This window comes from Sphaerodactylus townsendi, linkage group LG02 (genome assembly GCF_021028975.2).
Source record: "Sphaerodactylus townsendi isolate TG3544 linkage group LG02, MPM_Stown_v2.3, whole genome shotgun sequence".
Lineage (NCBI taxonomy): Eukaryota > Metazoa > Chordata > Lepidosauria > Squamata > Sphaerodactylidae > Sphaerodactylus > Sphaerodactylus townsendi.
Genome location: NC_059426.1, coordinates 16,480,158 through 16,492,183, shown reverse-complemented (window position 1 = coordinate 16,492,183; position 12,026 = coordinate 16,480,158). Strand labels below are relative to the sequence as shown.

The 12,026-nt window shown below is 43.8% G+C and overlaps 1 protein-coding gene across 1 annotated transcript in view; it reads left to right on the top strand.

The window, feature by feature from the left end:
• Positions 1–12,026, top strand: part of ADAM23 (ADAM metallopeptidase domain 23) — a 95,613-nt gene that overhangs the window by 56,879 nt on the left and 26,708 nt on the right. The window contains exons 12-17 of the mRNA XM_048484451.1: positions 369–449; positions 1,981–2,031; positions 4,100–4,163; positions 6,029–6,134; positions 8,242–8,361; positions 9,219–9,387. Of these exons, the coding sequence (XP_048340408.1) occupies positions 369–449; positions 1,981–2,031; positions 4,100–4,163; positions 6,029–6,134; positions 8,242–8,361; positions 9,219–9,387 (591 nt within the window). The remainder of the gene's footprint in view (positions 1–368; positions 450–1,980; positions 2,032–4,099; positions 4,164–6,028; positions 6,135–8,241; positions 8,362–9,218; positions 9,388–12,026) is intronic.

Below are 12,026 nucleotides of genomic sequence, written 5' to 3'. Positions count from 1 at the left end.
GGACTACAGTTCCCATCAACTGTAGTCCATAACATCTGGAGGGCCACGAGTTTGACACCTGTACACTAATGGAAGCTTCACATCCCATCATAATATGTTGTTGGACCTGTGCATCAATAAAAAGTAGACAGGCCGATCTTTAAACTGCGTTTCATTAAATCTGTATGTTATTACATATGTATACATTATTTAGTGCTGAACTTCTAATACTGAGTGTATAAAATCCCCTAATGTTAAAACTAAAAGGGGAAAATTCCTTCGTCTTGAGAAGTACTTTTAAAAGTGATGCTTGTTTTAGAAAGCAGCCTAAAATGCTTGAACTCTTCGTGCCCTTCATCCGGTTTCCTAACTAAATCTTCGTTTTGTAGTTTTTTGCACGAGGAATTGAATGTCGTGATGCAGTGAATGAGTGTGACATTGCAGAGATCTGTACTGGGGACTCTGGCCAGGTAATTAAATTCCTTTACTGTATTCCAGATTTTGTAGAACAGTACATACCTTCTCTTATCTGCTGCTGCCCAGAGTTTAAAAGATGGCACTGGATAAAAAGGGGAAAAGATTAACGTGCTTTTCCCAGTACTGTAATAGCTAAAATCTACCGTGCGGCTTGATATAAGAACGCTACCAAGTGCAGTTCTTATTTATATTGTGCACAGTTTTGCTCTTCTAGTGAATTAAGACATTGTGGTCTTCCATTCTCTCATATCTAGTGTCCTTTTTCTTTCGTTGTCTCCGTGGATATTTTTTCTTTGTCCACAAGTATTATAGCGGCTGGACAGAATTGCAGGGAAAACCCCCCCTAGACTTTGACCATTCACCCCAAACATTTGTTTGGAGATTTAATGTTAGAACTGTGGCAGAGACCACAGTTGACAGCAAGTTGGGCGGGGGAAGGCTGAGATGGAGAGCGGAAAAGGGGTGGGTGTGGGGTGGGTGGGTGGGTGGGTGGGTGGGAGAGGAAGGATAGTGATCCAGAGCAGGGATAAGAAAGTAGCCGCAACTGGCGGAGAGAGAACGATAGATATTTATTATTACGGCCTTTTGGCCAGCCAAGCGGAGAGAGAATGGAATTTCCTTTTCTGACAGTTTCTTGCAGTTTCTCCTCTTTGTCTAACTTGTTAATCAACTAAATATTGTGGTTAATGTACTTAGCATTTCTTCTTCCTCACTCTCTTAAGCTGTTTCCGCACGGCCAGAGCAGCAGGGCTATTTGCACGAATGGCCCCACTGGCTGCGCAGCTGGTGGAGCAGGCTCCGCACAGCTGTGCAGCCCCCCAAACGCCTCCTCACCTCCTCCTGGCTTCCGTCGCTCTGTGGAGGCCAGGGGACACGCCCCCATGGCCAGAGTGATGTCTGCAGGAATGGAGGCCAGGAGGCATGTCCCCTGGCCTCCACAGAGCGACGGAAGCCAGGAGGAGGTAAAGAGGCATTTGGGGCCATGGCGGGGGAAAACGCCACCTTCCACCTGCTGCCTTTCACATGGCACCAGGTGAAAGACACTGCTTTTGAAAAACCTTGCACCCCGAGTGAGGTTCAAAAGTGGCATTTTTGTACCACTTGGGCGGCACGAGCACCTGCTGTGCTAACAGTGCCCCAGGGAAGGAGTTTTAACCATTCCTAGGGCGCTGTTATTGGGTTGTTTTTTTTTTTTATTTATTTTTTAAACTTTTATACCGCCCCATCCCCTGGGGGCTCTGGGCGGTGTACAACATAAAACATAATAAATAAGTTATTAAAATCTTTAAAACAGCGGTTACACAATACTAATAATAATAATAATGGGAAGGCGTCCGACCAACCCCATTTTTCGTTAAAATTCTCCCAGAGAAAAGAAATAGCCTTAGAATTATCCTCTTTTGTGCAGAAATAGCCTTAGAATTATCCTCTTTTGTCTGGCTGTGCCACATGTATTCAAGATGCTTGTTTTTGGCCCGCAATGCAAAACTTTCCTATTAAACTAATGTTCTTTTTTTCTTACAGTGCCCACCAAATCTTCATAAGCAAGATGGATTTGCTTGTGATTCAAATCAGGTGCGAAAGTCTTTAAAGCGTGTTTTGCTTAATATCTAGCATGTATTGTAGTATTTTCAAGTGGTCATGTTCGCTGGCACACATACCGCTTCTTTCAAATTCTTCCTCATAATCTAGACGCGCACATACAGTCAGGGCCATTTGCAGTCTGATTATCCGGAGCTTGCTGGGTGCTGGAGCCTGCACTGGATGAAGCAGGGCTATCCTTACATCTGACAGACGGACAGACAGACAGAAAACATTTATTGGCATATAAAACATAGTAAACAATTATGATCAAACTATAAACAAAATTAAGGATAAGCCATAATTGCAACAGATGGAATAAACTTATCTCCCAGTCTTATTTTGGTGCAGTTTTACAGCATCTTGCAAAAATTTTTTTGCTGCTTTCTCGCTTATTTCAAGATTGAAATTATTCAAGAGAAGGAACAAGTTTGCAAAATCAAAAAGCCATGTCCCATTTACAAAAATAGGGCAGAGATATTTTGTTCCGATTTCCAGGTAAAAGCAACAATAACATAGAGCATGCTGAATAGTTTCAATTCAGCCTACCTTACAAGGGCCGTGCCTTTCTGAATATACTACATTTTGATACCTTCCATTGGAAATTTCAAAGGGCATAACATTTAATGTGGCCGAAGAAATAGCTGTATTTTGGTTCATATTTTGGAGATAGTGGAGGTATGTGGTGGTATGGCCAGCGTTAAGCGGACTCTCCAATTTCAAAGGGGAGCAAGCCTTGGCTGCACTTATTAAGATTTTGCTTCAATCTTCAAAAGTCTGCAGTGGCGTAGTGGTTAAGAGCAGGTGCATTCTAATCTGGAGGAACCGGGTTTGATTCCCCGCTCTGCCGCTTGACCTGTGGAGGCTTATCTGGGGAATTCAGATTAGTCTGTGCACTCCCACACACGCCAGCTGAGTGACCTTGCGCGAGTCACAGCTTTTTGGAGCTCTCTCAGCCCCACCCACCTCACAGGGTGTTTGTTGTGAGGGGGGAAGGGCAAGGAGATTGTAAGCCCCTACAGGAGATATAAATCCAAACTCTTCTTCTCCTTTATTTTTTAGAAGGCCTCGGATGCTGAAAGAATACAAAGCGAGTCCATGGATAGGCCAAGGGATCTAGTTTTTTTCCTCAGTAGCAGGATGCCAATTTAAAAAATTTGATTCTGGTAGCATTTGCTAAATGAGGCTAAAGGAACCAGAATTGTAGCCAGTACCCAATACTTGTAAGCCATGCCTGAGATTCCAACAGACCCTGACCGGTTTCAAAACACAGAACTGCATACAGAACACATCTCTGCATCTCCAAAATTTTCTGAAGGAATTTGGATTGAATTCGTTCTAGGGAATAGTTGACAGCACCAATCCATAATGGTGTTTCGTACAACACAAGTGCACTTATTTTAAAAACTTTTAATGCAGCAGGAACGTGTTGGTTTCTATTGTTAGAAAATAAATGTGTAATGGCTAGGGATTTAGCTGTATTTATTCCTAACCTACAGTGATAAGTCCAAGATGCATTATATTGGAAATGTATGTGTAGGTATTTAAAATGCTTGACCTGTTCTGTTCTATTGCCATTTATTCCCCAATTACAGGGTTTCCAGATTTTTGAAAAGACAAGGATTTTTTATTTCTCATAGTTCAATTCCAATCTATTTCTCATGCAGTACTCAGAGCAGTGATTGAGTAAGCGTTTTAAACCCACTTGCGAAGAGGACAGCAAAACTGTGTCGTCAGGATAGGAGCACATCACATCAGTTTATAATAGTTTAAAATGCATATTTTATGCATGCAAACCAGTGTTTCCCCCAGCATATATCAGTCAATAAAATTTCAGTTTGTTCCTTTTCTCTTTTTTCTTGTCTGTCTCTTTCTCAAGGAGAGCTCATTTGAGGTTTCTGTCATGTGGGAAACCATGCAAAATAATTCCGTCCTTTTTAAGGGATCAAACTTTGTAGGAAAAAAATTCTATTTTGTGTAGGTTAACTCTTATTTTAACACCAGGCTTTGAGAAAAACACAAAATGCACAATTGTATTTACTGTTCTGTTTTTTAAATGTAGGGACGTTGCTACAGTGGAGAGTGCAAATCAAGAGATAATCAATGCAAATACATTTGGGGACCAAGTATGTTGGATTTAAGTATTCTTTATTCCCATGCATTTCTTTCTGTCTTTGTGTTACTAGCTTTGCAGTCACTAGGGTTTTCAGTTGAAATTGCACTGCACAGGAGTAGAAAGGTATAGAGATTAAAGGGAAAAATACTCATAAGTATATATGTTTTTAGCTTTATTAGGCATTTAGCCATGGAAATATGGTGATACAACCTGTGATTGGAGACAGGTCTATGTGTAATATTTCTTAGAATCTTACAAATGTATTTGAGGTCAGAAATAGAAACAGAGCCAGTATGGTGTAGTGGTTAAGAGTGGGGACTCTATAATTTGGAAGGGACCAGGTTTGATTCTCCACTCCTCATGAAGTCTGATGGGTGACCTTGGGCCAGTCATAGTTCTTCCTCTGAGCCGGAGGACATCTTGTATGTGATTCCCACTTTCCAATTGGGGAGGCAGGAACAATTCTTTCCTCTTCCTGTTGGGTATGGGATCACCCTCTCTTCCTCAGTTCTTTTTCTCTCTTGAGGGGAAGAGCAGCTAGCTAAATTGCCTGCACTATTTCATTGTTCTTTCTGTTCTCTAATCTTAAATCTTTTCTCTCTCTTATCCACATAACTCTGCTCTGATCTTTTGTATTTTCTGTTGCTTTTTTCATCAGTCTTGCATCTATTTCTCACCTGAGAGCAGAAGCATACGCATGCCTTTTGGTCATGTGGGGGGGCTGGACCAAACAGCCTGTGCCCCAGCTGCACACCACCAAGCCACGCCCCCCACACCTCCCTGCAGATTGGCTTTTGAAAACACGGAGGCTGGGGGTGGGGCTTGGGGAGTGGCCCTGCCCCAGAGCCCCACCCCTGGCCTGTATGGAGGTAGGGGCGTGGCCCTGCTCCCCCTCGATGCTTTCAAAAGCCGACTTTCAAAAGCTCTGGCGAAAGCCCGCCTGCATGGAGGCTGGAGGGCTTGGGGGCGGGGCTCGGTGTGGGGCCACACCCTGAGCCCCGCCCCTGGGCACATGGGGTGGGGGCGCCTGGAGAAGGAGTTGTCTCCAGGCGTCATTTCACCCCAATACACCTCTGCTTGAGGGCGAAGGTCTAGAGAAGGAGCTCCAGCTCAAAAACAGAGCCGGATAACCTTTATGCTTTCCTGGTTTTTAGAATGCCATCTTCTGTAATGTTTTATTGCACAAGACTCTAAACTTGTTCCTTTGAACTCATGAATCCATGTTAATAGCGGATGTGTACTTATGCCAAAGGTAGAATTAAAAGTGTTGATATCTGAAGTGGTTCTACAATCTTGTTAAATTAGCAAATAACATTAGCATATGTTGTAGCCACATAGACCCTTTTTCATTAAAAAAAAGGCGTTTTCCTAATGTTTTCTAGGCAACAGGCAAGGCAAGGCATATCAAATAGAAATAAGCTCAGAAAACACTAAGTCATCCAAGTAGATTGGAGAGAGGGTTCAAAATACACAATTTTAAATGTATGTTTGCAGTATAAGTCGGAACAGAATTGGCTTGATCGAGAGGATTTCCAGAAATGTGATTGCCAACTATTATTCAAGCACAAGCATAACAGGGCCGGATCTCCCACTGTTCTTTCTGCCCCTTCTTATCTTGGAACAAAATTCCTAAGTACCATTTCTGTGATAAAAAATTTTCATGTTTACCCAACATGTTTATATACAGTAGCAAATCAAAGCCAATTCCAGATTACTAACGAACAAGCAAAGGATGTTAACTTAGTAAACTGTAGTCTGAGAATTAGCACTAGGGAATAGCAACAATTCATATTATTTTGAATATAGTCTAATGAGAGAAGACTTTACTTGGTTGATTTGATTAATAAAAATTAACTTTTTAATTTACTTCACTAGAGGCTTCAGGGTCTCATAAACACTGTTATGAGAAGCTTAACACGGAAGGTACTGTGAAAGGAAACTGTGGAAAGGATGGAGACAGGTGGATTCCATGCAACAAACAGTAAGTTTACCTTTGTAGAATTGTTGTATTAGGGATGATTGTATTAGGAATGATTAGGAATTCCTTACATTCGTCAGTGCAATCCTGTGCGAGCTCTAAGCCTGTTAAATCTATGTACGATTGCATGTTTAGAACCCTATCCAAAGGGGTGTTAGATTTTGTTTAGAGTCATGAATCTGCCCAGTAGTGTGTGTGAGTGCAGTTTATAGAAACTTCCCAAGAGATAAATGTAAAAAGTAAAACTTACATTTATTCAAGCATCTCCAGTTCACAGCTTTGTTCCAGGAAAAAGGTAGATAGAAAGAAACCCTAGTCTAAAGAGATTACTTTACCTACAACAAGTGGGCACAACTAACGCACCATCACGTGTGTGCAGGTGAGAGGATGCTACAGTGGGAAAGCCCCACTGAGCAGGCTGCCACTGACCATGCACTCGGGTCAGAGGCTAGAACAGAAGTGAAACCAGCATGAGGAAGAAAGGAAGTTAGTGGGCGGTCTCCTGGCCCAGACAAGGAGGGCAAACAAGAGAGGCAACATCACAGTTAGAGTGAGATACACAGCACCCCCCAGTGTCCAGGCATGCAGAAGTCGCTTATTCCAACAAGGGCCCCCCCTCAAATCCGCTTGTGTGGCACGGGGCACCACACCAGTGTCCCTTTAAGGCGGCATAAGTCAGTTGAGACCCATAGAAACTTCTTGGCGGTGAGGAAGCTCTTTGACTTTTCAAGCCTCCCCACACCACTGGGAAGCCTCTTTGGGGACAGCAGCTGGTGCAGCACTGGAGCCAGGCACACGGCTCTTGGATGGGGCTGCCCGCCTTCTAGATTACCAAAACATTTTGCAGGTGGTAAAACTTGCCTAGTTTCTGTTTTCTCAGAGGCCAGATCAGATGTTATATCACGTCCTTCGACAGATCACTGGGCCTCCTTCCACTTCCTCTTGTGGCTCTTCATTTCATAGCATTATCATCAGAATCCTAGGAATGACAGACATAAGTGGAGAATATTTCCTTGTGACTTTCTTTTCCCTCTAAAGAATTTGGACTGGTTTGCCTGCCAGCAGCGCCCTGTGTATTGTAGTGCAGTATATTAACTTCCTATCCTATATGCTCTGCATTTCAGTCTCTAGTTTAAGGTACATCATGCTATATTAGATGAGCTGTAAAATTACTTGAAGTTTCTACTTGTTTGAGAACTGCAGTGCATGGCCCATAATTTGTTCTTATTTTATTCAGTTTACACCTGCTTTCCCCCAACACTGTGTTGAGCGCAGGGCAGCTAACTTCCATATTCTTCTGCCCTCATCATTCACTTAAATTAAATTCCTACCTGGTATATAGTCTATACTGTTTTGTTGTAGTTCTTCCCACTTTCAGGAAATGTTTTGTTAGTTCGCATTACTTTGGCTTCTGTGCTGGCTTTCCCAGAGAATGTGAGAAAAGAGTTGTTTTGGAGCTTAGCCACCCCCCCCCCCCCCCCGCACGGTCGGGGATAGGAAAAGATACAACCACCTGGCTGTTTACCCCCATGGGCCAACGGACACATCCTGTTCTCCCTTGCGAGTAATCCAGCAGGTCAGGCTAGTTATCTACGAGGGTGTTAAACCATAAACATCAATGGAAAGAGAAAGGAAAGATCCATTACTTATTCCAGGCTGGTTACAACCTATTTATCTTGCATTGACGTGGAAGTAGACATTGTTGCAAAAACCCATCAAGCTAGGAATGCCCCTCAATTACCAGGCTCCATTCCTGACAAATCCTCTTCATTCATGTATTGTCGAAGTCTTTCACGGCCGGATTCAACTAGTTGTTGTGGGTTTTCCGGGCTGTGTGGCCGTGATCTGGTGGATCTTGTTCGTAACGTTCCACCTGCATCTGTGGCTGGCATCTTCAGAGGTGTATCACAGAGGGAAGTCTGTTACAGAACAAGATCTAGCAGACCACAGCCACACAGCCTGGAAATCCCACAACAACCTCTTCATTAAAATCATTTGAACTTCATCCACTGTAGACTAATTTTTTTTAAACTGTGAAGACCTTTTTCATCATTATAATCTTTTGCCTCAACATTTGCCACTTGACCCTTTCTTGGCTTTTATTTTTCAGTGATGTGTTCTGTGGATTATTGCTTTGTGCAAATCTTGACGGAGCTCCACGAATTGGTCACCTTCAGGGAGAAATTACACCAACTTCTTTTTTCCACCAAGGTGTAGTAGTTAACTGCAGGTGTGTAGTAACCTTTTCACTGTGTGTCAAAAGCCATTGTCTAGCATTCTTATTCAAAGAATTAAGATGTATTTTAGAAGGTAACCTTTTAAGAACTAAAATGAGAGTTAGGCTTGATAAAATTGGCAAGTGGCTTTTCATTCTGTAACGTTTTAGCACACAGGTGTCAAACTTGTGGCCCTCCAGATGTTATGGACTACAGTTCATCTGGGATGATGGAAACTGTAGTCCATAACATCTGGAGGGCCACAAGTTTGACATCTCTGTATTAGCAAGTGCAGTACATGAGATGGGAATTTTTTTGCAGGTGTTGTTGAAGCAGAACAACCTAAGGGAAAGAAAGAATAGATAAGACATTGCACAATTAAAAATACTGGACCAAAAATACTTTTCATAGTTTCAGTTACAGCACTACATTTGGCACACACATTTTTGCACATCCCAAAACATAAAGCCAGAGGGGCCATGATTGTTTTCAGGGTGGGAAGGAGAGACATGGAAGTAGGAAAGAGGAAATAGTGGTGAAGGGCAAGTCCTTACAGGTCCACTGCTGATTAGGTCAGTAATCCGTGGCAGTCATTGGGGTGACGGATGGTTTTGCCGTTAACTTTAGAATTGGCAGCGTTCTTTAACCTGTTCAGTATTACATAACATAAATAATTACAGAACAATTATATTTAAAATATAAATAATTTTCCCAATCAGCAAACGGGTATATAGATACAGTAGATGGAATAACTTGTATAACTTCAGTGCCTGTCTCTCATAGTAGATGAAATCATAAATATTAAGGCAGCGACACATCTTTCGTGGCATCACAATTACTGTAACAGAAGTTTTGACGCTTCCTCTTGCAGCGGTTCTCATGTACTTTTAGATGACGATACGGACTTGGGTTATGTGGAAGACGGGGCTCCCTGTGGTCCTCATATGATGTGCATGGACAGAAGGTGCCTATCCATCCAGTCCTTGAACATAAGCAGCTGCCCTATCGGGGTTAATGGAAAAGTTTGTTCAGGGCATGGGGTAAGTCCCATATTCCTAACATCTACCTGTATTTTCAGCTCGAAGAGAAAACGGGTTGGATCCGGTGCCCCATTTCTGCAGGCACGGGGACTTCGTCTGCCTGTGGAACACAGTTTTATGGAAGGATCCATAGCTCAGAAGGAGAGAAAACTGCCTGCCATGCAGAAGGTCCCAGGCTCAGTCCCCAGCATCTCAAGTTACAAGGGCCAGGGTGTAGGGGATGTGAAGGACCTCTACCAGAGGTGTATCTTGGGAAAACGTAGCCCGGTGCAAAAGCTGAGCCCCCCCCCCCCGCCCCGGCGGCTTCCCTCCCCCACCACGACCTTGCCAGAGAGAGAAATCTCTGTGTCTTGAAGTCAGTAAATAGACCTGGGGTGGGGAGGAGGAGGGGTGTGGGGGGCGCCCCCCATGTGACTAAATGGACGCAGCCCAGGGACATTTGACTCCATATGTCCCCCTGGGCGGTACGCCCCTGGCCTCTGCCTGAGACTCTGGAGAGTCTGAGTAGACCACAGACCTTAACAGACCAATGCTCTGATTCAGTATAAGGCATGTTCATGTTCATCTCCTCCACCTGTGGCAGCCTGAACTGCCCTCCCCATCCTACATCTGGAGGGTCCCCTCTCCCCCAGAATCAAGATTTCTAGACTCATCTTGAGCTGCTGCAGGAGGGAGGAACTGCAGAAATTCCACTTTGTGGAACGCCCTTGTGCCCATGGAAACACTACACTGGATCCTACCAGTGGTGGGGTAATGTTTCTCATCACTGGCCCCTGTGCCAATTTACAATGAATGAAATTTGGTCAAGAAACTGGGTTTCTCAAAGCATCCTTTATTCTAAGCAAGAAACTCTTTCTTTCTCTCCCTTTTTATTTGTTTGTCTTCAGGCATGCACACACTGCATTTTTGTTGTTATTTTGGTTGGTTTTAAACCATGCTACGTGGTTTTGGAGGGTGGGTTTTGCTGTGGACCGATGCCACTACCTGTGCCTGTTCTCTGTCTTAGAAAGTACCTGAGTGGTACAGAGTTTGAGTAATTTTTCCTGTTTCTGGTCATTTTCTGCGAACCTGCTGGGCTGAATCTCACCACCATTTTCAGTTAGCCCCCTTTCGCACAGCAAATGGCAAACAGGTTGCAGTCAAGACAAAGGAACCCATTTTCCTGTTTTCGTGTTCACATGCATCAGTGTAGTCAGTGCTTGGAGCCCATGGAAACAGTGTGGGTTGCTGTAGCCCCTTCACACGGAGATGTGTCTATTTAAAAAGAAATTACTTCCCACCCATGGGTACACAGGCATGCACAAATGAACCCCGACAGCCATGCTGATGTCCCACATAAAACCAGCTGCACTTGCGTAGCTACGCAGATGCAAGCTGCATAATCTTTTAAAAAGGAAAAGGGAGAAAAATAAAGTGCCTCCTAAAGTAAAGGGTAAAGTTTCCCCTTCAGTCGTGTCCGACCCTGGGGTACCACTGCAAGCAGTGATTTCATAGCCGTTTTTGTGAGGTAGTTTGCCATTGCTTTCCCCGGCTATTCTTTACCCCCTAGCTATGTGCTAGGTACTCATTTACCGACCAAGGAATGGATGGATGGCTGAGTTGACCATGAGCCAGCTGCCAGGATATCTGACCCACAGGGGGCTCGAACTCCTGGCCGTGTGAGTTGCAGTGCAAGCACTTAACCACTACGCCACGCGGCTCCTAAAAAAGTGCCTCCTGCCTGGCCGCAAACGGCTGCAACCCGGGATTTTTTAAAAGACTCGCTTGTTCAGCGGTTTAAAAAAAACGGGTTGGGGGAAATAACCTGGGGCAGACTCGTTTGGGGGGGGGGGGTGGAATCTGTGTGAAGTGCCCCCCCAAAGGGTTTTTTTTTGCATCCTACACCCGTGTTTATTGGCCAGCACGGAAGGGGCCTAAATCTCACCTAATTCCCCTTCCTATTAAAGCCTTCATTCCACATGATATTTGTCAACATAGGTCCCATCGTCTTCAGGTAGACCTTTCTGGTGAGCAAAGGGACCTTTTTTACCAGTAGGAATGGTGATTGAATCTAACTGAGTCCCCAATTCTTAATTCAAGTTTACTTCCAAGCTGCTTTTCCTGTGGTGGGGGTGGGGGTGGGGGGCGGGGAGGGGAGGGGATAAAAAGTTGCATCTCGTTTTTTGAGCTTGGTGGAAGAAATACCTTTTGGACATGTATAAATATTCAACAACTTCCCTGTCAGTGTTAAGCCATTGCAAAAAAAAAAAAAATTCTGGTATTCTCATTTTTAAAGTATGCCTTCCTCTGGCAGAGGTTAAACTCCATTTTTGTAAAAAGTGTACAAATCAATGCTTATATGTAAAGGCAGCTCCTGGAGATGCTGCTTATGTATCAAGATGAAATTCCAGTTCTTTCTCGTGCTGACTATAGCATGCTCCAGTCTGGTAATGTACATACGGTATCAGTGTGAATGCTCCAGAGCCTCTCTCTGCTCAAATCACTTCTGTTTTGAATTGTGTCCAGATCCAGTTCTAGCATGAAGGAATGTGACTGAGCTCCTCTGAAGACATACATGCACGTGTCTGAGAGCATCCTTTGTTGGTTTCAAAATATATGTTGTTTTGAGTATAGCCGTCCTTATTCTGTTTCGTAATTGT